Source organism: Mustela lutreola, chromosome 16, assembly GCF_030435805.1.
Source record: "Mustela lutreola isolate mMusLut2 chromosome 16, mMusLut2.pri, whole genome shotgun sequence".
Classification (NCBI taxonomy): Eukaryota; Metazoa; Chordata; class Mammalia; order Carnivora; family Mustelidae; genus Mustela; species Mustela lutreola.
The window spans coordinates 55,803,795-55,830,313 of NC_081305.1; the positions used below are offsets into that span (position 1 = coordinate 55,803,795).

At 53.7% G+C, this 26,519-nt stretch overlaps 3 protein-coding genes and 1 long non-coding RNA gene across 6 annotated transcripts; 2 read left to right on the forward strand and 2 right to left on the reverse strand.

Annotated features, from left to right (window-relative positions):
- Nucleotides 1–69: 69 nt before the first annotated feature.
- On the forward strand, nucleotides 70–985 carry C16H19orf73 (chromosome 16 C19orf73 homolog). The gene is given in 3 exon segments (XM_059151244.1): nucleotides 70–195; nucleotides 313–453; nucleotides 455–985. Coding segments are annotated over 3 exon segments (798 nt in total).
- Nucleotides 916–4,805, reverse strand: LIN7B (lin-7 homolog B, crumbs cell polarity complex component). The gene is made up of 6 exons (XM_059152786.1): nucleotides 4,672–4,805; nucleotides 4,154–4,272; nucleotides 3,806–3,877; nucleotides 2,556–2,765; nucleotides 1,372–1,535; nucleotides 916–1,025 (listed from the first exon to the last, which is right to left on the reverse strand). The coding sequence occupies exons 1-6, from the start codon at nucleotides 4,706–4,708 to the stop codon at nucleotides 1,004–1,006; spliced, it is 624 nt and encodes a 207-aa protein (XP_059008769.1). The 5' UTR covers nucleotides 4,709–4,805; the 3' UTR covers nucleotides 916–1,003.
- LOC131818372 (uncharacterized) lies at nucleotides 4,258–8,105 on the forward strand. The gene is made up of 3 exons (XR_009348794.1): nucleotides 4,258–4,347; nucleotides 7,426–7,545; nucleotides 7,839–8,105. It is a non-coding gene; the product is annotated as an uncharacterized LOC131818372 (long non-coding RNA).
- A 486-nt stretch (nucleotides 8,106–8,591) lies between these two features.
- SNRNP70 (small nuclear ribonucleoprotein U1 subunit 70) lies at nucleotides 8,592–24,509 on the reverse strand. Of its 3 annotated transcripts, none has more exons than XM_059152784.1 (10): nucleotides 24,297–24,509; nucleotides 23,397–23,553; nucleotides 21,792–21,854; nucleotides 21,624–21,678; nucleotides 16,506–16,570; nucleotides 16,278–16,340; nucleotides 15,531–15,612; nucleotides 12,196–12,297; nucleotides 9,494–9,581; nucleotides 8,592–9,384 (listed from the first exon to the last, which is right to left on the reverse strand). In XM_059152784.1, the coding sequence occupies exons 2-10, from the start codon at nucleotides 23,541–23,543 to the stop codon at nucleotides 8,760–8,762; spliced, it is 1,290 nt and encodes a 429-aa protein (XP_059008767.1). In that variant the 5' UTR covers nucleotides 23,544–23,553; nucleotides 24,297–24,509; the 3' UTR covers nucleotides 8,592–8,759. The 3 variants fall into 3 exon arrangements, with proteins under 3 accessions (XP_059008767.1, XP_059008766.1, XP_059008768.1); XM_059152783.1 differs by having other exon boundaries at nucleotides 8,592–9,411; XM_059152785.1 differs by lacking the exon at nucleotides 24,297–24,509 and having other exon boundaries at nucleotides 8,592–9,411; nucleotides 23,397–23,575.
- Between the last annotated feature and the right edge of the window lie 2,010 nt (nucleotides 24,510–26,519).

Here is a 26,519-nt window from a genome sequence, read left to right on the forward strand (position 1 = left end):
CCCCCACAACAGCTCCCGTGCGGTCGTGGCCCCTTTAACAGGAGACTGACAGACGGCTCTGAATGGCCAATGGGAGACGTCGTCGGAGCCGGCCGGTGGCTAAACCCCGCCTTCGCGCGGACTGGGAGGGGTCGCGCGGGTGGAGAGCGGAAGGCGGAGCTCAAGGAGCGCCGGCCAATAAGTGCGCGGCGTGAGGTGGCTGGGGCGGGAGGCGGAGCCCGGCAGGGGATGATGTCACCTGGAGCTAGTGGCGCGCGGCGTGGAATGCGAGTTGCGACCCCAGATCCCGGAGGTGGCGTGCGCCGGCCCTAGCGCCACACGGGACGCGAGGGCAGGACCGGCGGTGAGGTGGGAGTAAAGGTTGGATTTTAAGGCGGGGGCGGCTCCCGGAGCCACGCGCTCAGGCTGGAAAGTGGGGTGAATGCCGGGTCGGCGGGTGCACCTTTTTCTGCACCCCCTGCGCCCACCTCGGGAACTGCACACGGCACCCCCCACCCCGCACGTACTTTCATAAGTACGGCCTGCAGGGCTCCCCTGTCGAGCAAAGCTAATGGTTTGCTCCGCCCCGCCCACACAGAGGCCGCCCACAGGCTCTGCAGCTTCTCAGGACTCCTCTGTCAGACCAACTACTGAAGGCGCATGGCCTTCGCCCTGTCTCTCTTCAAGGCTAGGGGGCGTTATCTTCGGTTGTGACCCCGCACTTGGACCCAAACAGGGTCCTAGCCTCCGCCTTGGACTTATGCCTAGGAAGCGGGCCAGCCTCCCGCTTCAGACCTTGGGGGAAAGTCTCTACCTCTGCTCTCAGACTCTGAAAAGCGTTTCTTCCGGGCCTGCTCTAGACTTCAGCTTCTCTCCCTCCCCCACTTCCCAAGACACTCTAACCCCAGGATGCAGGACAGACGCACAGACACTCAGTGAGGATCAAAGATCTTTAAATAAGGAGCCGGTGACAATAAATACTGTACAGGGAAGGGGGCGGGGTTAGGGTCCAAATACTGTGGTTTCAGCCTCGAGACTCCAAGGACCTGCAAAGAGGGTGAAGAGATGGGAGCCAAGCTCAGGGGAGGGGACCTGGGGAGGCTTGGGAGAGAACCAGGCCTGGGGTTCCAGAGCCAAGGGCCCAGGGAAGTGGACTGAGGAATTCCAGAGAGTAGGCTGCAGATCTCAAGATGACAGTGAGCTGGGAGTCCCCATGGGATGTAGCCAGAATGGCTTGTGAGAGCCTGGGTCGGGGTCAAGGGTCAGAACCCCAGGGAGAGGAGCCAGGGCTGGGGGTAGCCATGAAGGTCCCCGAAATCACTGGCCTGGCTTGGGACTCTGGGGATAAAGGAGGCAAAAGAAACCCCAGGGGTGGGGTGGCAAAGGGCTCACGAGTAGCTCTGATGCTGCTGGCGCCGGCGGGCAGAGCGCATCTTCTCGAAGCGGGCCTCCATCTCCTCCAGCACGCGAGGCGTGTAACGCACCACCAGCTTCACCGAGCCCTGGGCTGCCTTCAGCAGCTCCACTGCCTTCTCGTGCTGCTCACCCTCAACGCTCTGCAGGGCAGTGCACAGACACCTGGGCCTGGGACCTACCACCCTCCCCCAGCCCCAACCCTGGAAATGGGACCTACTGTTGGTGGGCCTGGTGCCAGCCCAAGAGGTCAAGGCCTCGTGGCCTCAGGGGAGAGTAATTATTTTTGGCTCAGTGTCCAACCTCAAAACCTTGCAAGTTCATGTCGGGGACAAGCCCTATCTGCCCTCCCTCACTAAGCCAGAACTCCAGGTCCATCTTTATCCCCCTCCGTCCCCAAAGCCTGCTAATCCCAGCCCTCTCCCTCTTGCTGATTCCCTCTTCTTTGCCCCTACCACCCTGGCCCCAGCTCAGGCCTCCTCCTCTCCCTGGTCTTTTACCTAGCCTTCTTCCTAGAACTTTCTGGCCTCTAGTCTCTACCTTCAGTCTGTCCCCTGTAGAGTCCCAAAGGGATCCTTCTACACCTCCAAGCTGAGCCTATCCATCTCCTCTTCACAGCCTTCCCAAGGCTCCCCAGAACCCTTGAGACAAAGTCCCACCTTCTCAGGCTGGCCCTCCGGCCCTGCGTAGCCAACCCCCACTACCGATCCAGCTGTGCTGCCGTCTACTTCCAACTGCAGTGATTTTAATTAACCATGTGCTCCACTCCTCCACTAGACCTAAGCCCTTTCTGTTCAGCTCAGAGGAGTGCAGAGTCCCAGCGCCTACCTACAATACCCTTAGCTGCTAATACACTTCTCTATCTTATTTGCCTGGAGAACTCCTCCTCATCCTTCAAAACCCAACTCAAATGTTCCTTTCCCTGCAAAAACTTCCCTCATCTACACTGGTCTGGTGAGAGCCACATTTGGGCTTCTGCAATGGTTTGTGCTTCCTCATTATGATCTCCCCAGATTAGGACAATTCCAGGCAATCTCCCTCACCAAGAAGGGAGTCCTTGAACACAGCACGCAGTACTCTATCGTTGCATGTTGAATGAATGTGAAAAGTAGGGACTGTGCTACCTGGAACAGACTGTGAGCCCAGCCTCAGTCCCCACTCACCACACCATTCACTGACAGCAGCTGGTCCCCACGCTTGAGGCCTCCATGGCGGTCAGCCACACCTCCAGGGATGACACGGGAAATGTAGATGGGGGAGTTCTGCTCCTTGCCCCCCATGATGTTGAAGCCCAGGCCCTCATCTGTTTTGGGCAGCTCCACTACCCTGGGATGTGCGTGGCCCTCGCTGGCTGTGAAGGCAGCCACTGTGGCCTGGGGGAAGAGAAAGCATTGGGAGATGAGGGCCGTTCCATGGCTGGGGGGGGGGGGGGGCGGGCAGGCGGGTGAGGGGGGAGGATCTGGGCCAGGGAGAGCAATTTGGATCAGATCGCTTTCCCCACACAGGGGACACCTGCCACAGTTCAAACAAGCTTGCACTGTAATGAGTCTCTCTTAATGCAGTCTGGATGCTTCAGGCATGTCGAAGAGAATGTCTCCATTTGGTGTTAGTGTACCTTCAGTAGTCAACTCTTGCCAATCTCAATTTAAAAAAAATTTTTTTTAAATTTATTTGACAGACAGAGATCACAGGCAGAGAGGCAGGCAGAGAGAGAGAGAGCGGACGAGGAAGCAGGCTCCCTGCCGAGCAAAGAGCCCGATGTGGGGCTCGATCCCAGGACGCTGGGATCATAACCTGGGCCAAAGGCACTGAGCCACCCAGGCGCCCCCAATCTCAATTTTTAATAGAGAAAAACAAGGGCTGGAAGAAGCTGAGAGCCTCCAGGAAGCAGCAAGAAACAGCATACAACTAGAGTTTGATAAGATTTCAGTGTTTCGTGCTATTTCATTATGTAGGTGTTAAAAGATATCTTCAGGGGCACCTGGGTGGCTCAGTGGGTTAAAGCCTCTGCCTTTGGCTCAGGTCATGGTCTGAGGGTCCTGGGATCGAGCCCCGCATCGGGCTCTCTGCTCAGCGGGAAGCCTGCTTCCCTTCCTCTCTCTCTACCTGCCTCTCTGCCTACTTGTGATCTCTGTCAAATAAATAAAATCTTTAAAAAATTTAAAAAAAAAAGGTATCTTCATGTCAGGTATGCGGCAATAGTTTCCATTTGAAGTTGCTAAAGATGCCTTTAAATGACATTTAAGTACAACTTAAGGGATTATAATGTCAGTAAATAATAGTAACAAAAACTGGTACACAGCTTTGGCAAAAATCATGTAGGAAGAAACAGGCATGACTGACTTTAGGAAGTTACTAAGCTAAACCAGGCGGTTCGGTGGGTACCATGAGCGATGGCGTAGGGGTCACCTACCTTGGCTGTGGCGTGGGCCCGGATCTCAGCACTGCCCGTGATGTCCAACGTGTCGTAGAGCTGCTCATACACCTGGTGAAGACGCCGTAGCGTCAGAGAACCACCAGGGGGACTCCCCTTCTCCTTTCAGCAGAGTCCAGACCCGCAGATCCTCCCACCCAAGGATCGGCCCCGCCCCCCGCAACCCGGAGCCCAAGGAAACTACAACTCCCGAAGAACCCCGGAGCTGAAGCGCGGGCTCCCTAAGGCGAGCCGGCCCAGCCGCTGCTGGAAGGCGTAGTCCCTGGGCTCTGGGCAACGACTGGGACCGCGGCCGCCCGCTTGTGTCCGGCGCCGCGCTGTTCTCACCTCCCGGATAGCAGAGCAGAAGCGGCTCTGAAGGACTCGCTGGAGGGCCTGCAGTTTCTGCGGGGGCAGCTCCCCGCTGCGCTGGAGCCGCTCGAGGAGCTCCACCGCCCGGGACACGTCTGCGGGGCGGGGGCGGGGCGCAGAGACAGAGTCAGAGACTCGGATAAGCACGGAGCGATGCGGCCAGAAACCGAGTAAGGGCGAGCACTGACAGATCCCAGGAAAGACAGCCGAGTCCCAGTAGGACACCCGCAGAGTCGCCGGGGGCAAAGGAGACTGCGGCCGTAGTCCTGCGCCCCCGGATCCCCAAACGCACACAGGAAGGGCTGTGCGGTGGGCGCCGCTCCTGGGCCCGCTAAGCCCACGGACCCTCCCACACCCACAAACCGCGGCGCCCCGCCCCGCCCACCCCCGCTCGATCTGCCCGCCCACCCGCCGGGGCTTCGCGGTGGAGGGGCGGGGACCGGGGTCCCGGACGCAGGCCGCGGCCGGTGGGCAGGGCCCCCTGGCGCGCTTACCCCGCTCCAGCCCCAGCGGCTCCACCAGCGCAGCCATGTCTGCGCCGCCGCCGCCGCGAGCCGCCCGCCTGCCCGGTCTCCGGCGAGGAGGGCGGGGCTGCTCGAGGCCACGCCCCGGACGGCGGGCGCCCCCTGCGGGGGCGCGGCCCGACTTGCGCTCGGATCCCGGCGCCCGGGCTGCCCCACCTGCTGCCACGCCTGTCTGGTGGCCCAGCCCACGGTCGCCAACCGTCAGCTTTGCGACCCCTCCTCTTGCACCTCCTTCCGTTTCACTGCCCTGCCCGCCACACCTGTCTCTCCGCTTTCTCTTTTTACCACGTTCATCGAACAAACGTTTTTAAAACATCTGGACACGATGTTGAGCAGGGCAGACAAGCCCACTCCCCTTAAGGAATTTAGTCTATGAGGAGGGGAGGTAGACTACCAACTACGGCTATGATGAGAAATCAGGAGTGAGGAGGTGTTCTAGGGCCACTGACCTAGTCCTTGGAGGGAAGATCATCGGGAGGTGGGGCGAGAATCATTTTCCAGCAGAAAGAACCCGCGAAGTAAAAACTAGAGTGGTTTGTGAGGGTGAGAAGGTAGGCGGGATCCAGGTTATACACGACCTTGGTTTTAGCATACACCTGACGACCTTGGACGTCATGGTAACTCCTAAGAGTTAAAAGTGATATTCAAATGCGTATTTTAAGATCCGTGTAGCCAGAGTGTGGGGACTGGATTGGATGGCAGCAACAGAGGAAGCAGGGGGACCAGCGAGTAAGGCTCCCCCAGCAATCCTGTGATGGCTTGGAGGAGGTCAGGAGACAGGAAGGACGACAACTGGACAGATTTGGAAATGTCTGGCCCTGTCTTAGTGATCGGCTGTGTTCATTAGCTGGCGGCAAGGTAATATACAACAAAGAGGACCTAGGGCTGAGTTCCTGAAACTTCTACCATTTCAAAGTTAGGAAAAAGACAAAGAATAGCAGGAAAGTGGGAGCAAATCCAGGTGGGAGGAACTGTTAAGAGAGTGCTTTCAAAAAAGAAGTGGGCAGTGGTATCACATACGCTAGAGAGGCCAGAGAAATGTAGGAAAGGTGGAGAAGATTGTGGAGAAGGCTGACTGTTGCCTATCAGCAGGATTAGCTGGATGGGGAAATGGAATCCTGAAAAGGGCTTTTGCCAAGTGAGAGGACTAGAGCAGGTATGTCTATCCCTCTCCATAGTATCTTTCTCTCGTTTTAACAAGTTTAATGAAAACAAAATCAAACAGAAGGGCTAATATCGAAAAGCATGTCCTAAGTCTCCCCGCTGCAAGAGGCAACAACTTAGAGATGTTTTGCTTGTATATCTAAGTAACCTGTTTCTCAGTTCTAGGTGTTAGTAATATATTACGTATTGATTTTCTGCTCTTACAACCTTTCCGCTCTCTTCCCATGGTAGGTTTATGCTACCAGTTTTTAGGGCAATCAATAAAGTGCTCACATGGTAAGTACTGACTGTTTACGAGAGGGCCTAGGAGTGTTCTGTGATGACATTTCCTTTCCTGAACAGCTTTATTCTTGCAACTTCAGTCTGCTTTTCTTCCACGACATTCCCAACTTTTCAAACTTTCCATCACAGCATATTTTATTCAGTCCTTTTTAGCCAGGTTTACAGAGGAATTGACATGCATCACTGCAGCAGGTTAAGGGGTACGTACAGCACGATGGCTTGGTTTGTGTACCTCGTGAAATGATAAATGCCATCCATTCAGCAACTGAACCTTCTTTACTCTGAAAGTCCTTGGGAACCTGAGTCAGAGCCCTGACTCCAGCCTGGACTAACCGCTCTCTAGAAATTGCCATCCTGGGGTTTTTTCCCCTCACTGCTCTGAAATGGATCCTGTTTCCTCTCCTGTAAACCTTTGTTTTGGTGACATGTATCATTAACTTCCTTAAGAGATTGTGAAGTTCCTCTTACTTTCAAGAAAGTTTGTCTCTTTTCCCCGTTAGAACTTCTAATGTGTTGTTAACAAAAACATTTTGGGTTATGTAGTATATGAACTGCAAAATGCACCTAAATTCTTAATTTGTTATTTTCAGTTCTAAAGTTTGAAAAAAAATTTTTTTTTCTTTTAAAGATGGCAGATCTCTTCAAAGCTCTCCATCCTTTCCTTGTTTCATGAACCTGTGGTTATTTCACTCTCTGGTAACTCCCAGCAGCAGAATGTGTGGGTGTTGGCTACTTCTCCCTTGGTTTTCAGCAACTCACGTCTTCTTTCTAGAATACCTAATGGTTTTTGAGTAAATGCTGAGCATTGTGTACTAGAAATCACAGAGGCTCTTGAATTAGATCTTCCCCCAAAGGGCTAAGTCCTCTCCCAGCAAGGAGATCACCTGTAATCCCAATGGGTCCAGTTTCAGATCTCCACAGAGATGTCCCGCATGGCCACCACAAATGCAAGTGTGCAAGTGGCTGCTACCACCTCTGCTCAGCTCGCTAGCATCCAGCTACTGCTTTCTGATGAGCCCTTTGTTGGCAGGTCTTACACAGACAGCAAGCAGTTTAGCAGCTGGCAAATGTCTTGAGGGAAGGCTGCCCATGGAACTGTGGGGGCTCAGCGGCCCATCCGGAAATTCTGCCCTTAAGTCCAACCTGTGCGGTCTAACCTGTGTGAATTCAACTCAGCGGACTGCCACTTTCTGAGTCTATTCCCCTAGGCTCAAGTGGCAAATGCCCTCAGGGAACAGGGAGGGCTAACAGGTTCATCTGTGTGCTTTCCTTTCTTAGGCATCACCCTCCAGTCAAGCTCCCCAGTACCTTCCGCGGATTTTGTCCGGGCTTCGTGTAACTTGCCTGTGCCACGCTAGCCCCAAACCCTGCTCTTCACGGCCAATTCCAGAAGCGCAGGTACAGTATCTGAGATATCTATGAGCATATACTAACTAGAGGCACGGAGTTCTCTTTTAGTCCCTAAATTCTTCCTTCCAGAACCAGTTTTTTTTATTTAGCTTGTGGTCTCTTGCTGCAGGATTTTTTCCATTGGCTGTCATTTTTGCATGCTTAGGTAGAACGAGGCAGTTAAAAAGCATAATCCTTGTGTCAGATCTAGCGGACAGGCTGCCTCTGGGTTATCAGGCCAAGTTTACCTATCAACAGAAAATCCTCAGACACAAAAATAGGTCCTGTATTTGCCTACGCAGGAAATGTCCAGCTCCTAGGCATCCCAAGGGCTGAAATGGAGGACAGCCGTTCTAGGCATCGATTCTGGAGTCTGCTACACTCATACTTGCAGCTGTGGTCTCGAGCCCCTCTGGGGTTCTGTGAGACTCACTGGCTTCATTCTCAAGGGGTCACCAGCCTGACGTGTCCTCACCCTCTGGAAATGGCCGCAATCTCAACTGCTGATGGAAGCTCTCCTGGACTCTTGTTAATCCTCCACTGACACTGGCAGTCAAAATTAAAAATACTCATGAACTTGCTATCGTTAACCACAGGCCCTTTGTACTCCCCACCTTGTGCAACTGCTCTGTGGCACCCAATCTTGTCCCTCTGCAGCTTGTGCTCCTGGTTCATCTCCTCAGCCTTTCCCTGCTTTCCCAACTCCGACGACAGCTTCCCTTTCATGTAAACCTGCGGCTCCCACTGAGCAATAGTGTCTGGAGCCCCACCTGGCCACCAAGACGAGGGCAGGGATGGCCCCAAAGGGAATGTATGGCAGACATTAAAAAAAGAGGAGGAAGGAAATCACAAAGGGACCAAAAATCCTAATGGAGGGAACCCTTAGAGAACACCTCCTTATCCCATTTTAAGCAGGTCTGGTGTGGTGTGGATAGGTCCAGCCTTAGGTCATCATAAAGCCCAGGGCCTGATACAAACCCAAGTGGGGCTATTAACAGTCAGGTGACGACCTTGGTGGGGGAAAGACAGGAAGAGCAGTGAAGAAACCAAGGTGCTCATTATCAACAGGAAATTAATTTTATTTTTAAATCTGAGGGGCGTGAACAAATAAGGAGACTCGTACCCTTGGCTGGCAAACTTAGGTGGTGGCCAAGGTCAGGGGAGAGGATGACAGCAGGGGGTGGGTAGGAACAGGTCCAAAACAAAACAGGGGGAGGCCCTCATCACTCTGGTGCGGCCTCCATCAAATACCCGTTCTCCGGAGCAAGATACCCATCACCTCCCTCAGATTCCATGTACATGTCTCGGCTTTCGTTGCCCAGACCCTCCAGCCCGTTGTCCTGGCCGCCACCACCCCCACCTCGGGCCTCATCCCTGCCCCGTTCACCACCCCGCTCCCCCCGCTTGTGCTCGCGATCCCGGTCTCGGTCACGGTCCCGTCGCCGCTCCCGCTCGCTCCGGTGGCTCCGACGTCGTTCCCGGTCACGATCTCGGCCCTTCTCCTCTGGACCATCAGGGCCATCAGGACCCAGCTCCCCAGGAGGCCCATCGTCAGGAGGCGCATCGCCGGCCTCAGAGGGCTCTGCCATGTCACCACCACCTCCACCACCACGCAGCTCCTCCTTGCGCTCTCGCTCCCGCCGTGCCCGCTCCCGGCTCCGGCTACTTCGCCGCTTCCGTTCCCGGTCCTTGTCTTTGCTACGCTCCCTGGAGCGCCTCCGCTCCTCCTTGTCGCGACTCCGTGAGCGCCGCCGCCGGTCCCGAGAGCGGGAGCGTCGCCGTTCTCGCTCCTTGTCTCGCTCGCGGCTTCGTTCCCTGCGCTCCCGCTCGCGGTCCCGGTCTCGGTCCCTGTGGGGCAGCGGGGAGGGGCCGGGCCTGGATGAGGTGGGCAGAGGTTTGTGGCAGGGCTCCCCCACGTGACCACCCCCATCCCAGGAAACCGGCTGCCCAATCTTACCTCTCATCATAGCGGGAAGTATCGTCCCGGCCGGAATGCCGGATGTTCACGTCGGCCCCGCCTCTTCTGGTCCCACCAAGGCCACCTCCTAGGGTGGGAGCAGGCGAGAGAGGGTCAGTCTGGGCAGGGCGCGGAGGGAAGGGAAATGGGCACTGAAGAGCGAAAGGACGGACTGCAGCCACATTACAAAAGCCACGCTTTACAGACACGTGAGGACTTTCACAAGGTGCCAGCTGGGAAACACCTGCACTCAGACTCCAAAGCGCATGCCCCAGCCTCCAGATACAGCAGAGCCTCGCACACCCTTCCCACACAGCGGCCGCCTCACACCGCCCTAAGCCGGTAACTTTTTTCTTTAAAAGATTTAATTATTTGATAGAGAGCATGAGTGGGGGTGGGGCAGAAAGGGAGAAATAAGACTCCCCGCTGAGCAGGGAAGGGGTTCTACCCCAGGACCCAGAGATCACGCCCTGAGTTGAAGCAGACACTCAACCAACTGAGCCATCCAAGCGCTCCAAGTCAGTGACCCTCTGAACTGACCTGCCTCAAAGCCTCCAATGGCTTCGCACTGCCCACCTTTCAACCAGGGGCCCCCGGTTCTTTACGTTCTGGGTGGTCTCAATCTCCTCGCAGCCTCTGCCTCCTTTCTGCCCCTGTCTGCGAACACTCATCTCTCCCTAGAATCTCACCCTCCCTGGGGAGCTAACTTACTCACCCTTCCTGTCTTAGCCGGAGCGGCACTTCCTCAGGCCTGCCCTGACCTACTGGACTCAGCTGCCCGCCATCATACACTCACAGACCATATGAGCCTCCTGAAACTTCCGGAAGCTCACATTTACACACCTGTGCCAGTTAAGGGGCGCCTGCCCTTCCTGGCAGACTCTCAGCACCATCAAGGTTGGGACTGACTGGCTCTGCTCACCGTAACCAGCACGTGGTAGAGCAGCCAAAAGATTAAAGTCTAGTGCTAAAGTCAGGTGACTGACCCAACGACTCCAAGGAGCAGGAGACACCTTATGCAGACAGGAAAACAAAGTCACTTGCACAGGGCCTTGGCAACGAAGGTGCAGAACCGGGCTTGGGCTCCCAGCCGACTCCAGAACTTCCCCTCTCGTGCCCCTCTCTGCACCACTCGGACTGGAAGAAAGATTCAGTGAGGCAGGCCCGAGTTTCATATAAGGAAATGGCTTCTAGCAATGCCAGTGAAAAAGGAGAAAGACTGCTTGAAGAGCAAACATTCTAGGCGGGAGAGACCACTGCCAAGCATCTGGAATATCACAGGCAGGGCGTAGCACGGGCTACTGTCTCCCCTTTTCAGGTCACGATCCAGCTGTGGATCCCATCATCTATCGGATGGCTTGCAACCAATATATTAAGAAAACATAATAAAACAACAGAACATAAAATACTAGTACATATTCCCTGTAAAAAAGATGATTATTGCTCACAGAACTTTTGTTCTGGATGCTATTTTTCCAGATATATATTGGGTCAGGATGTACTGCTATCACCAAGTCTGAATGCCAGCTGAACTAGAAGACTCTGAGATTCCAGAATCCTACAAGTGCAAACAGAACACTCTGAAAAACTCACGCCACCCCAGAGAAATGAGGGAAGGTAAGAAGCTCTCTCCTGTCTGAGGCTCAGCAGGTGCATGTGTGGTCTGGGTTACCCTGGCCAGGCCAGGATGAGAAGAGTGACGGGGAGGTGGGAGAAGAGCAGCAGTCCCGCACCCGCCTGAGGTGTCAGCCAGGGTAGGACCACCTCTCTCGGAGAGCCGTCACTCACCCTCGCAGGAGCAGGTCCTTCACAGGCCTGAAAGGATGGCAGGACCGGCAGCCCCAGGTCTAGGCCCCACGCTGAGCCCCTGAGATCCAAGCACCTCAGAGCACAGAGACGCACCCAGGACTAGGGGTAAAGCGGAAACGGCAGAGCAGGCACACGGCCTGTGCAGGGAAGCACAGATGAGACCAGTCTGCGGGGACAGCAGACAAGGTGGACGCGGGCTGCAGGGACGCCAGGGGCAGCTCTGGGCAGCTCTAAGACCCAGCCGCCAGGTGTACGGGAGGACCATCACACATGTCTGGGCTCCAAGGGACTCCCAGGATTCTTTCCCAACAAAGCTCCTTTGTGCTTTAAAAACCTCAAATGTGCTTTTAATACTTGCAACCAAACTGACTGTGACCGACAGGCTGAGTAACAATCAGAGACAGACAGAGGCTGTCCACGTCTTGTTCCGGACTGAAAGCACAGTACACAGCTGGTAACCGATGAATAAACAAAGGAGCGAGAGCTAAGACTATATGGGTGACAGCGAGACCTTCAGGAGCCCTACTGTGGGCCAACTGCCAAACTAGGCATCCTGTGCTGAACTCAGTGAACTTTGCAGTTACCCCGACTTTCCAGGATCAAGGGAAATGAGGCAGGAAGAAGGGCAAATGCACCAATTAGTAAGAGCACAAACTGACATCTGGTCTCAGACTCGCCTCTCCAAGCCAGTGCTCCAACTCATCAATGACCCAGAATGAGAAGACAGCCATCAGGAAGGATGATGGTGACAAGAGAAGCCGGAGGGAGGGAAGGGTATGATGAACAGCCAGGCAAGGCGAAAAAGGAAGGGAAGATAGGAAGCAGCAGAGGGATGCAGAAGGGGGTCAGGCCCACCAGTCCCGGCAGGCGCAGTCCCGGCAGGAAGTGCTCACCTAGCCGCCGGGGCCGCCAGCCCTTCACAGTTCGGCCCCTCTCCACATCCACAAGGACTCTCCTGCCATCAATCTTCTTGCCGTCTGCGTGCTTGTAAGCGGCTGCAACAGACGTGGGGAGGGGGGAGGGGGAGGAGTCCCCAGAGGGTCCTCTAGTCAGGACAGGGCCCAGCTCTGTGGCATCCCCACCCGCACGTCCCCATCAATGCACTCTTTGCGCTTGCGCGCACACACACACACACACGCCCACCAGCCAGGCAACTGACAGCCAGACCAACCCTCTCCCAAACCAGGAGGGGCCTGCTCCATCTTGGCACCTGTTAATCATCCCCCAATTGCTACTGGGGGGGAGCAAGACCATCCCAACCACCATACCCCTGGGCACCCAGGCCCCTCCTACTCCCATTTGACAGAGCAGCCCCCTCCTGCCCAGGCGGCCAAAGTTGCTGCAAAGAAACTGGAGGTTAACTTAAGGCTGGACTCTGCTGTGGGGGAGGGCTCCTCCACAACCCCAGGCATGCACCCTAAACCATCATGCTGGGGCAGGAGGCCCAGCTGGGCCGCTCTGCACCCCAGTTCACACCGGTTTTCCTTTTTGTTTTTTTGTGTTTTTAGGGGTGGGGGGCGGAGGTGAGCGGGGGGGGGGGGGGGTAACAGACATCAGAACAGAAAATGAACCAGAAAAGGGTGGGAGAAATCTTTAGGAGATGGCAGGGAGCAGAAGGGTGGGTTATGGTGCTCCCAGGGGGCCTGGAGGGGCCCCCTACAGCAGTTGGGGGAGAGGGAAAGTGGAGGGAGGCATGGGAGGCGTGCGGTGCTACCGACAATTCCTGCCTTACCTGAGCCGACTGACTGCCACCCAATCCCAGTCCCCATCCCATCTCTCCCTCCACACCCCCAGCTCAACACATGCTGGGAGGCCAACCCCAGCCGGAGCCTCTCGGGATGGGTGAGGAGTAGAGGGGGAGATTCAGGGAGAGGCATGTTCCTGCTCTTGGGCAGGGCACAGTGATGGGCAGGCCTGATCCCGGGCCTGTCTCACACGGGGCGTCGGGAAGGCCAAAAAGGTCTCTTTCCCACCCCCAGCCCTGGCCTAGGGAGTTGTCCTCAACCAACCACAATACCCTGCCCCGCCCCAGCCCTCTCCCCCCCAAATAACAACCAGAGGAAGAGAAAAAGGTGCCATTTACCGATGCCGGCCTTGCGGGTGTCCAAACCGAGCGGGATGGGGGGGGCTCGGCAACTCCTGGGGGCCTGGCGAGGAGGCGGGCTTCCCGGGGGGGGGACACGGGACCGCTTACCTGGAGCCCCCAAGCTTACCTGAGCACGCGCACAGACCCCACACCCACCACCATGGGGTCAGCTAAAGCTACAGGGAAGGGAAGTGGGGGGTTCTAGGGAGCCACAAAGAGGGAGAGGAACCACATCTCCTGCACCACCTGGAGACAGGCAGAGGAAGTGGTGGACCCCAAAGAAACCTCATGGAAGCCTTGAAAGACGGGGGAGACAAGGGTTAACGTCAAGTCTAGGAGCTGGTAAAGCCTGGGGACTAGCTTGTTGAATTTTTAAAAAGAAGGCTGGGGAGACCTTAGTGAACCTGTCCGCCCTTACCTTTCCCAGTAAAGTCCACACTAAACTAAGCACACGCCCCACCCCCTCGCAGCACATAGCAGGACTTTTCCACCTCGAATTCCACACTCCCTCCCACCACCTGCCACTCAAAAGGCTGGCACACAAGTAGACAGCCTGGGGGGGGTCCAGGAGATGGAGTGCTGCCCGTGATTTGAGGAAGAGGGGCCATTTGGCCCCCAAACCCAGAGGAGGGTAGTGGGGGAGAAGGGATTTAAGGACTGGGAACACAGTCAAGCAAAGGAACCCTGCTCTGGTTCAGTATCCCAAAACCCAGAAAAGGCCCAACCCAAGAGTACCAACAAAGAAACCATGTGACATGTGTACTTCTAGGCTTCTCTTTCTCTCCCTCTCTTAGGTCTCTAGACAGTGGAAGGGTCTTAAGTAAAATCTGCAACACCTTCAGCTGCTTGCAGCCTGTCACTCGGTCCCTCCCACACCCCAACCCCCAATTCCATGCACTCTGCAGAGCCGCTGGCCACCACAGCCCTTTGGCAAGCCTCAACCATGATAAGGCAGACAGAAAAGGGGCACAGCACCCTGAGTCTAGCAACCAAAAAGATTCTCCAGGGCCACCACAGTGACAGCCCCACAAAAGCACGGGGGCCAGGAGCAAAGGGTTGAAGGGTTCCCCACGGAGCCCTCGCCCTAGTGCGCCCGGTCTGCAGTATTCCTGTAACCCTGCCGCTAACGCCATGAAGCCAGTTTAAGTCAGGGGTTGAGTGGAGCCCAACCGGAGAGGCTAGCTGCCTTTCCCATCAGGGCTCATCCTTCCCTTCCTGGGATCAGCAAGACTATCAGAGAGCATATACGGACTGGGGGAAGGGTCGGCAGGAGGGACAAAGGGCACCCAAACAAGGAAAGGGTTCTGGGTGCGGGGAGCCTGAGGGGGCAACTGGGAATGGGAGGAGGGATGCCTCACTGCTCCTGAGCTGCCTGGCTAAGCTGGGCTGGTGTGCGGTGCTGAGTGATCTTACCCATGATACAAACCCTTATACCAACCATACACTGAGGTGTTGTAAGGGGAGCGTAAGCATCAGCTGCAAGCCAGCTGCGTGGTGGCTGCAGTGACAATAAGAACAGTCAATTAATACGGCGGCCCCTGGACACGCCGCAGCCCTGCCCGCCCCCCACCACCCGTCCCTGCCCGTGTGGACGCCGCCGCAGCCTCAAAGGGGGCTTTGGAGAGGTGGGGGCAGGCGCTAAGCATGCCTACCAACCCACTGCCCGCTGAGGAACAGGGTGGGGGGCCAGGGGTGGGGAGGCGGAGGGTCGGGTGGCCCAGCCCCAGCGCTGCTGAGGGAAAGAGAGGGCAGTTTCAAAGGCCAGTCCTCATTCCATCCTGGCCGGCCCCCAATGCTGGTGGGGGGAATGGGGAGAGGCTCCCCAAACATCCGACCCCTCCCCCACCTCCAGCTGGCCCCAGCCCCCACCCAGTTCCCTCCTTGCCCCTGAGGTTCAACGTGTGACACTTACCTCCCCAGGTTCACACACACACACACGTTGTGGGGGATTTTGGTTTTTGTTTTTTAAAAAACACGTATATAAAAAAAAAAAAGATATATCAGAAACAGAGGGAGGAGGAGGAGAGACATCGCTAATGTCAGGTTTGGCAGGGTGGGGGGTGGGGACAGACGACGGGAAGGGGCTGGGCAGCAGAGGAGAGAGAGGGTCAGAGCGCAGGGCTCAGGCCGGGAGGTACTCACAGTGCATGTCTCGCTCATGTTCGTACTCGATGAAGGCGTAGCCTCGGGGCTTTCCTGACCGCTTACTGTAGACCATGTGTATCTGGGCGGAGCCGCAGGTAGAAATCAGTTCTCAGACTAGGAAATCTCACCCCTTCAATCATCAGCCTGTGCCAAAGGCCCTGGGCTGGGTGCTGCCAGCGACAGAGGCCTCAGACCCTCTCCCTGTCCTCAGGAGCCCAGAATGACTGTGGCTCTCACAGCGCCGGGCTTGGCAGTACGTGCGCAATAATCCCCAGCCCTCGCTAAGGCCCAGAGCGCTCATGGGACTTTTCAGTGAATTTAAGACACATTGGTTAAACATAAAGCCTTCTTCTGAAACAGGAGTCAGCACACACATTTACACTTTTTCTCTGAAGGGCCAGACAGCAAGTACTTCAGCTGAGGGCCTCAGGGTCTAACTACCGGACTCTGCCTTCAGAAACAGCAGCCACAGACAACAGTGAATAAATGGGCTCGGCTGGTCACCGACAAGCCTATATTTACAAACAGTAAGTTTGTAGTTTGCCTACTCATACCCTAAATCAACAGAAAGCCGCCCTTTCTGCTACCCAAAGCCAGCTGCGTGTTAGTGCACTCAGAATGTGAACGTAGGCCGTGGTCTCTGAAGCCCCAAAATAACAGGACACATCCTTGGGGCCAGGAGCCGGCCTTCTCCCTCCCCGCATCGCGCCCCAATTCGAGTAGCCAAAGCCCCAGTTCACTCACTCTTTTGATGGGTCCGTACACCTCAAACTCTCTCCGGAGCTTCGATTCTGTCGTGTCATAGTTCTATCGGGAGACAGACACAACGTTAAGACAGAGAAGTGAACCATCCCAAAGCCCTCAGAGCATTCCAGGACTTAGTCTATTGTCCTTTGTCCCACACTCAAGCTCTTAGCAGCCCAGGGATCTAGGCTCCTCTGGCACTCCAGGGACGGGGAGCTGCAGACTCACCACTCTAGCCACAAAGAGAGTCTTGAAGGCATCACCCTGAGCATTGGGATCATTGTGAGGGTCCCCTGCGCAAGAAGAACACAATGTGTAAGGACTGAGTGTCCACAGCCTCACCCAGCAAGACAGAGACACACAGATGGGCAGAGGCCCGTTAGATAGAGGAAAACCGCTGGTGACCTGGAGACCTTGGGCATGCTCCTCTCTCCAGCTGCCTTAGAGCACGGTGGCCCTTCTGTGAGTAGTCAGTTTAAGCTGACAGGGGAAGGGGGAGGCTGACCTCAAGCTGACTGGGCAGGACCACCCTAAGTGCCATTCAGACCTATACATGCAAAGGCTCCAGTCCCTTCCAGGGGAAGACGGGGCACCTCTGTGGAGGCAGCCAGATAGCCACTGGTGTGTGTGTGGGGTGGGGGAGCTTTCCTCCATCACCTGCAGGGCCCCACTGCCACCCGCTGGCACAGCTCGCAACTACAGCCCGTGGGAAAACCTTAGCTCAAAGGCCGGGAGAGGGCCCCAGAGAGGCAGAGCCTTGCTTTCTTCCCTCTGTGCCTCAGGGAGAAAGCCAGGGCACAAGATGCTGATCAGATTCTCCGACCACAAGGCCACGGAGGAATAACCATCTCTGCAGACAGGAGCCAAAATCTACTACAGAACCCATTCCGGAAGGGATTCTGAAGGCTCAGGCCCGGGAAGAAATCCTTTTCAGACTATGGTGACCCAACCCCACACAACAGCCCTCGACTCCCGCCAGGGCCCCAGAGGCACCCTGCCCAGTGCCCAGCGGAGGCGGTTCCTCCATGACACAGTACCACCCTCAGGAACAACCTGCCGTGTTGTAGGGGAACAGGAGAAAAGGAACATTAATAATTCATTGCACATATAATCAGGCCCCGACACGAGGATTCATCATCTGGCAAATGGAAACAAAGCCAACCCCTGAAGCATGGAAGAGGAAGAAGCATCAGAGCAATGAAGAGGCCAAGCCCGGCTTTACACCTCAGCCTGACCTCACAGGCCGGGGGTTCTAACTACCAGGCTCCACGCTGAATGTCCAGGCACCGGCTTCTCAGGAAGATAGTCCAGGTGTTGCAAAAAGCCAGTGAAATAAAGTTCCAGATCTGTTTCCTGTGAGATGGCTATACTGCAAAGTGCAAGGTGACTTCAGAGAATTTACTAAAAACCAACAGACTGAGCCCACATTTAAAGGAATAACTACCTGGAAACTGATGGCAGACTTTGAAGACAACCCCATCTTTGCGCCTGCCCCCTTAAGCTGCTCACCCTATGTCACCCCTCCGCGCTGTCATTTTCTGTGCCCTGGTCTCTAGGTCTGCACCAGGACGCTCTCATCCACTCATTTAACAGGTACCCATTAAGGACTAGTGAGTGCCTGGAGCTGTCGTTAAGTGTCCAGGATTTCACAGCAAACCGGACCAAAAGAGAACTGTGAGATCAGACACAAATGCAGGGAGGCTGACCATCAACAAGGTAAGGCAACCATTTAGTTCTATCAGACAGTGACAGACCCAGGCAGGAGAGCTTTAAGTGGAAAATCAGGAAAGACCTCAGTGGGATGAGGGCACCTGATCGAAGACCCAGAAGTCTCAGGGCAGTAACAAGAAATGCATCTGCCAACACCAGGCAGTAGGTGGTCGAACAGGTGCAGAAGGAATGCAGCAGAGGGACGGACGGACGACTGACTGCTGCCTGGGGGAGTGGAATTCACGGCGGGCAGCATGGAGGTGCCCAGCAGCACCACAGGTACACTGTGGCAGGCTCTGTGGTTCCTGCTTCCGCGAGGGGCCCATGAATGTGACTAAAGGCAAAAGCTAGTGCAGCCAGCCAAGAGCACCCCTGTACCTGAAAAAAGAACATGTCAGCACAATGACGGCAGCAGAGAACTAGAGCTGGTTGGCAGGTCACCAGTGAGCGCTCCATCATGCTGGCAGAGAAATTCTGCCTTTGGGAAATCCTTGGCTAAAGGGCTGATCGAGGTAGAACCCTGAGCAGCGGCTCAAAGAACTGTACTGTGTGCTGGGGAAACCTCATAAGACTTTTGGGTTGGGGGTGGGGGAGTATTTCAGAACTACAGTAAGGGGGCGCCTGGGTGGCTCAGTGGGTTAAGCCTCTGCCTTCAGCTCAGGTCATGATCTCAGGGTCCTGGGATTGAGCCCTGAATTGGGCTCTCTACTCAGCGGGGAGCCTGCTTCCCCCTCTCTCTCTGCCTACTTGTGATCTCTGTCAAATAAATAAATAAAATCTTAAAAAAAAAAGAACTCTCAGTAAGCATACTAGGCCTCAACAATTCTTGATTTTCCTTGTCTTAAAAATATGAGTAATAACCTCTGCCATGCCTTGAAGCTATGAGAAATCAATCATAGAATGCAGACCAACTGCTTTAGAAAGGACAAGGTCCCCTTGAAGGGCAGCCGTTTACTGCGATGAGAGACAGCATGCTTCAGCAGTGGGAACAGAGGCTCTCGGAGAGACGCATAAAAACCGGAATGTACTTGATGCATGCTTTTTTCAATTATGCAAAAGTCCAAACATGTAGGACTGCAGAAAACAATACAATGAACCATAGAAATCAGCTTCAATTATCAACCTTGGCTATCCATTTCAAGTGCACCCCAATCCCACTGAGGTATTTATTTTTTTAAAAAGGGGGTTTTTATTATTTGACAGAGACACAGGGAGAGAAGGAACACAAGTAGGAGAAGCGGGAGAGGGAGAAGCAGGTTTCCTGTCGAGCAGGAAGCTTGATGAGGGGCTTGATCCCAGGACCCTGGGATCATGACCTGAGCCAAAGGCAGACCCACTGAGCCACCCAGACACCCCTCACTGAAGTATTTTAAATCAAACCCCAGATATACCATTTCTGCCTCTAACAGAGACTTTTTTTTTTTTTTTTAAGATTTTATTTATTTATTTGAGAGAGAGAGACAGTGAGAGAGAGCATGAGCGAGGAGAAGGTCAGAGGGAGAAGCAGACTCCCCATGGAGCTGGGAGCCTGATGTGGGATTCGATCCTGGGACTCCGGGATCATGACCTGAGCCGAAGGCAGTCATCCAACCGAGCCACCCAGGCATCCCTAACAGAGACTTTTAAGAAACCAGAACCACCACACTATTGCGGCACCTTAACCCGTTACTTCCTTAACTGAAGACCCAGTACTCAAATGCCAATTGTTTCAATACTGGATTTTTAGAGTTAGCTCATTTAAATCCAGATCCAAACAAGTTCCACCCACACCACGTGGCTGACAGAGCTTTTGATTCCTTAATCCATAAGGTCTGGCTTCCTGCCAACCTCCCTTGTCATTTAACTGGTTAAAGAAACTGTGTTACAAATTTGTTGTCTATAATTTCACACATTCTGAATTTGGCTGACTGCACCTCTGTGGTGGTGGGGTCATTTAACACAAGACCCCATTCCTAAAGGGGGGAAAATAACTTCTAGGGGGACAAGTGATTTACCCAAGGTCACTTGGCTGCAAGGGACAGAAAGAGGGTTAAAGCGCAGTGAGTTAGACTGCAAGGCCTGTGCCTTAACAATTGAGCGAAAAGACTCCCAGACTAACTGGGGCCAACAGTTCCGTGTGCCAGGTCCTGTGCCAGGCTGGGGCCATGTAAGTGAGCAAACCCCATCCGAACCCTGCTCTCTCGGGGCAGTCGGGCAACTCCAGTGAAGAAAGATCCCCTTCAAATCCCCCACGCAGACCGAAGTGACCAACCTGCAGTGGGTCTTGGGGCTTTCAGCACACACTCCACCTGAGCAAGGAAGTCACAGCTGAACGGGGATACCAAGGGCTGCTACAAATAAACCAAGGTGTCATCACAGACTGGGGGAAGAGACTGGGCAAAAGCCCAAGACCTTCCGGCAAGAATGAGGCAAAGAAGAGGCAGCTGTGGCTAGAGCCCGAGGGGAGCATGGTACCCAACAAGTCTTAAACAGTGGGCAGGAAAGAGACTTTGGTCTTTATGCCAAGAGCAAAAAGAAACTGTTAGAAAAGGGTAGAGAATGGACACCTAGGTGGCTCAGTGGGTTAAGCCATTGCCTTCAGCTCAGGTCATGATCCCAGCATCCTGGGATCAACCTCCTGGGAATCCCTGCTCAGCAAGGAACCTTCTTCTCTCTCTGCCTCTCCCTGCCACTCTGCCTGCCTGTGTGCTCTCTAACAAATAAATAAAATCTTAAAAAAAAAAAAAAAAAAAAGTTGGGGTGCCTGGGTGGCTCAGTTGGCTAAGTGTCTGCCTTCAGCTCAGGTCATGATCCCAGAGTCCTGGGATCGAGTCCCACAATGGGCTCCTTGCTCAGCAGGGAACCTGTTTCCTCCTCTGCCTGCTGCTCCTCCTGCTTATACTCTCTCTAAATAAACCTTTTTTTGGACACAGAGAGAGAGAGAGAGAGATCAGAGAGAGTCAGGCAGAGAGAGAGGAGGAAGCAGGCTCCCCGCTGAGCAGAGAACCTAATGCAAGGCTTGATCCTAGGACCCCGAGATCATGACCTGAACCAAAGGCTGAGGCTTAACCCACTGAGCTACCCAGGTGCCCCAAATAAACAAAATCTTACAAAAAAAAAAAAAAAAAAAAAAAAAAGGTTAGGCATCTGCATAATTGCCCTGAGGAAACATGCCTCTCCAGGAAATAAGGTCCAAAGAGACATGCTTCACCAGCCTCACAGGTGTAGAAGGAAAGCCCAAGTCTTCTGACTGTAAGGCCCTTCTCAGAACCATCTGATGCTGAAGTGCCCTTCTTGTAAAGTCTGGTTAATGGCTACAGTGTATCTGGTTCTGTGTCCCAATTCCTCCTATACCTGCAAGGGATGGAAAACTCCCATGGTGAAGGACCAGAAGTGGGGCTGTAACTGCCTCACTGCTTCAGCCCATGACACCATGGCAGCCCCTCCATGTGCGCTCCCCAGTTGAGGGAGCCCAGCCCAAGGTCTCAAGGCTCCCTTCCTGCCAACCCAGACCCCATCCTAAACCAGTGTTTGGCCAACTTTGTGAACTAAAAAAGTGAACCATCCCACCTTCCCATATTAGAGTCCTGGGGTGGATCAGTGGGAGACAAATGCAAGAGCATTTGAAGAAGAGATGGAAGAGAAAGAGACACTTACACATTTTTAGCTCTGTCTCCACTTCCTGCTGTCGCCGCTCAATCTTTTCTCGTCTCTGTCAGGAGAAAGGGGTACAAATGAATGCAGACAGAAGTGCCCTGATGTCAGGGAACATCCTGGAGAAAGTAGGAAAAAAAGATGTGGGGACAACAGGCAAAAATGACCTACCTTTCTCTCCATGCGTTCCTCCCGAGTTTCTGCTCGAGTCGGGGGAGGAGCATCTCGAGGGTCCTGGGAACAAGAAGAGAGGTGACAGGGTGGGAGGGACAGAGGTTGCAAGGGACACTGATCCAGAAAACAATAGATACCTCAGCCACTCACTGCCCCCTCCACACAAGAAACATGGGACATTTCCCAGGCCAGTGGAAGTGAGGGGGTGGCAAAGATCAAAAACACGGGTCTGTGGACAAATGCTATCCACAAACCTCTGCTGGTCTGTGACAAGAGAAGTACAGAAAATGGAAGAATTCAGAAACTTCTACAGTAACCAGATAGAGCTGCTTTACACCCACCGAGCTTAATAAAAATTTGATCTTTTGGGGCACCTGGCTGGCTCAGTGGGTTAAAGCCTCTGCCTTTGGCTCGGGTCATGATCCCAAGGTCCTGGGATTGAGCCCTGTATCGGGCTTTCTGTTCAGCGGGGAGACTGCTTCCCCCCACCTCCCCGCCGCTCTGCCTACTTGTGATCTCTGTCAAATAAATAAATAAATCTTAAAAAAATTTTTTTTCTATCTTTTATTCTGTAGTCTTTCTTTAAAGGTACAGGAAAATCAAAATCATTCCATTGTAAACATAAACATCACCCTGCAAAAGATTTGTCCTTTATCACAGAAGGCAAGCAGGACCAGGGTCGAAGCAAAAGGAGCTGACAGTGGAGTCCAGAAGCAATACCCAGACACCTTCTGATGGTCAGGGTAGTTCTCGAAGGGCTCACCAACCGCTCATTAAACTCTGCCACATAACCTACGCCATCTAGGGTGCCACAGGCCTGCAGCCACTAAATTAGTTTAATTAGCTAATAACATTTTCCCAGGACCGGTTCACCAAGGGCAGCAAATCCTACTGAAGAACCAGTCTCCTGTTATCTCTCCTCTACCTTCAGCGGCCCGTTCTTACTTGATACCAGAACTGGCCTCCTCTGACTTCTGGCTGTGTGCCAGCCCTTCTCAGGTGTGCTCTGACCCACCTCTGATGTTGTCACCCGCAGTTTACAAATTAAAAGACGGGAGGGAGGCCCAGAAGCCCAAGCCACGTATTTGTGTTTACCCTGCAGTTACAGAGCTGAAAATCTCAAGCCCATATGAACATCATTCTATTAATAATAAAACTGGTGACCATGGTAAAATCGATGATTGCTGACTACTTGAAGTCAAGCCCTGTACCAAGTTTTGCAGTTAACTCCCTGCCAATATTGTGAGAAAAATACTACTACCCATTCCTAAAAATGAATACATCAACTAAGAGAACATACCACTCGCCCAAGGTCACACAACTGATAAATCGTGTGAGCCGAAGATGGCCTGACTCCAAAGCCTGAATCCTCAACTGCTAGTTCCTGAATTTTCAAAAACAAAAACAAAAACAAAAAAAACAGAAACAAAACAAAACAAATCCTACAAGGAATACAGTATCAACACTATTTAAGACAGGATTGGAAAAAGTGAGTCCCCTGCCTAAATCGCACGGCTAGAAAATGGCCAGAAACCAGACTCCCAAATCCAGCTCTGCAGCCCCCTGAACCCAAACCATTCCAAGTCTGCTCAGTGAACTCACCTCAAACTCTCGAATGTAGGGCGCAATGCCACAGTAAGGTTGGTTGTGGTGTTTTTCATGTGGCAGTTTCTCCAAGGGTGGCAGGTATGGGATAGGGTCACGGGGAGCAAAGAGGGCCAGAAGGTTGGGTGGCAGGAACTGGGTCATCTTGCCAAGTCTGAGAGCAGAAGCAGGACAGGCTTAAGTTAGGGTGACCGGGTACTGATGAGGCCCCTACCGTCCCCTGACTCCCAAGAAAAGAGAGATCCAGGAGCAAGGTCTCAATATAAAAAAGGTTTTGTAAGAACACGGGAGTGATCCTAAGGCTCAGTCTGAAAAAGAAACCAGGTGGGGGGGGGGGCGCTGTGTGAAGGCGGGGTAAAGCCGCTCATGGAAACAAAGACTGAAAAAGAGTTTCTGAGGAGTTAAGTGTTAAGAGTCCGGAGCAAGGGCCGTGAGGCTGAGAGGTTCCCTGTGAGCGTGCCGGGGCGGGAGAGGGGGGAGGATCAAGGATCCTTACAAGGGAGGGCCCCCTCCCCACCCTGGAGAACAGGTTATGGGGGCGGGAATCGCAGTAAGTCCCAGGTCAAGGAAGGGGCTCAGAGGCAACAAGCCCCTCGAGCTAGGGGCTTGTGGGTAATAGATCCAGGCCCCCCACAGACGAAAGGAATTGTGGGTAAGGGTCCAGGCTGCCGAGGCGGCGAGGGAGAAAAAGGCAACACGCCGCAAGGGCCTGTGGGTAAGGGGCCGCGGGAGAGCTGCGGAAAGAGGGCCCAGGTGCCCAGAGGACTCTGGGTAAGGGGTGCAGAAAGGTGCGGTGGCGCGGGAAAGAGGCCCGGCCGCGGGGAAAAGACCGGGGCCCACCGCAGGGAGTTGTGGGTAGCGGCTCCGCACCCGATGAGGCCACTCAGTCACACTCACCCGCCGCGCGGCGCCCTCCTCGGCCTGGCGACGGTCCGGGGGCTCGCGGCGGCTGCGGCGGCCCCTCAGCAGCAGGGACTCCTGCTCTGGCTTCGACTCCGGCGGCGTCCGCGTCCGTCTGCCTCCGTCGCCCGCCCAGCGCGCGCACCAGGCCGCTGCTCACGAGCCCGCGCGGCCTCGGCTGGCGACAGTGGCAAGGGGTGGAACAAGTAGCAAATCCCTCCGCCGTCCGCGCTGCGCACGCGCTGCTCGATTAAGCACAACCCACACACAGGAACCTGGCCCTGGCGCGGGTACTGCGCACGCGCCGGGTCACTTCCCCGCCCCTCCGGGGCGCCTTAAACTCCTGTGCCCCGGCGGGCTGCGGACCGTAGTGCGCACGCGGGTAGCGCACCCAGCAGGAGCCCTGTCCATCTTGTGCTCACGGCTCCAACCGCCTCTAAGCGCGAGACTCCTCGATGCTCCGCCCCTTTCTCCTAACACACTTCCCGGATCTTGTACGCATGTCTCTGTTGCCTTGTACGGTGAAATACCCCTCCGCCGCCTGGCAAAGAGTCCCTAAGTGAATGGTGTCATTACGTTGAAGTCCAACCTGCTAAATCAGTAACTGGTCTTCCGCCGGCTAGTGTATGCTGGGCACTGTTTGGGCTGTGCAGATGTAGTACGTGACTAAGGCGGTCTTTTTCCTCTTGGAGCTTACATTTTACTGGGGGAGACGATAAGGCATTTAAAAGGAATAAATTTCGGAGAGGGCCTTGGGCAGTGAGAGTGGGACTGTTTTAGAAAGGAGATAATGGAAGGTTCGTCTGGAGAGGTGAAATCCGATTCGGATGGAAGGGAGATCTAGACGAGTGAGCAACAAGTGCAAAGGCCCTGATTTGGGACAGTTGGCAGGAATCCCAAGTTGTTGGCCGTGAGATCTGAGAGCTGGCAGCCGTGTTACGTGGGACCCTGTAGACCTGTAAGGAGTTAAGTGTTGTATAAGTTTTTCAGATAGATGCAATGGCTTGTTTAATAAAACCACGGCAGGGGCGCCTGGGTGGCTCAGAGGGTTAAGCCTCTGCCTTCGGCTCAGGTCATGATCTCAGGGTCCTGGGATCGAGTCCCACATCGGGCTCTCTGCTCAGCAGGGAGCCTGCTTCTCTCTCTATCTCTGCCTGCCTCTCCGACTACTTGTGATTTCTCTCTGTCAAATAAATAAATAAAATCTTTTAAAAAAAAATAAAAAATAAAATAAAAAATAAATAAATTTTAAAAAATAAAACTATGGCAGTTATTACAAAATTTAACTAACTTCATAGTTCAAGAAACATGTAACATGAAAGCACATACTTTAAAAATATCTTGATATTTGTTTTATTTATGTACGTATGTGGAACTCTGCCATATTTTTTGGATCTTATCTGTGATTCTGAAATTATTTCAAAACAAAAAGTTTAAGGAAAATGAAGCTAAACCTGCTTTATTTTTATGTATTTTTTTTCCCGTACCATGCGCAAGTAATTACTGTGGCACATTACTTCTGAATGTGTCAGTGGGTGCCTCCTAAGAATAAGGATCTTCTGCATAACCACAAAATTATTTTAACCCCTAGGAAATTTTCCAGCCCATATTCAGATTTTACCAAATGACCCAAGAATATCTGCATTGCTCTCTTTTAATATTGGATACACACACGCACACACACAGACACCTTTTTTGTTGTTGTTCTTGGGCTTTCCCAGAGTCTGGACCAGTTTTCAGTAGAATGTCCTACATTCTGGATTTGTCTCATTGTCTCCTCATGGTGTTTAGTTTGTTCCACTAACCCTGTTTCGCTTGTAAAATGGAAATTGAATCTGAAGTTTTGAATAGGTTGAAGTTAAGCATTTTTGGCAAGAACATTTCCCTAGTAATACTGTGAACTTTATCTTGCATCACACTTGAAGGTCCAAAACATGAGATGGTCGCACTGTTCCGATGCTGAGTTTGGCCACTTGGTCAAGGACCTAACTACCAGATCTCTCCTTCTAAGAGTACATCGTTCCCTTGGTAATCTGGGTGGTAAAACTTTGCCACCATGCAAACACTCTGTTCCCCAGCCTGTCTCACTAGCCATTGGTAATCCTTGCCTGCAGCTGAGTACTACATGAGAGAGAGGCAGATTTTATTTGAAATGAAAGAGGAGAGGTGCCTGGGTGGCTCAGTGGGTTAAAGCCTCTGCCTTCAGCTCAGGTCATGCAT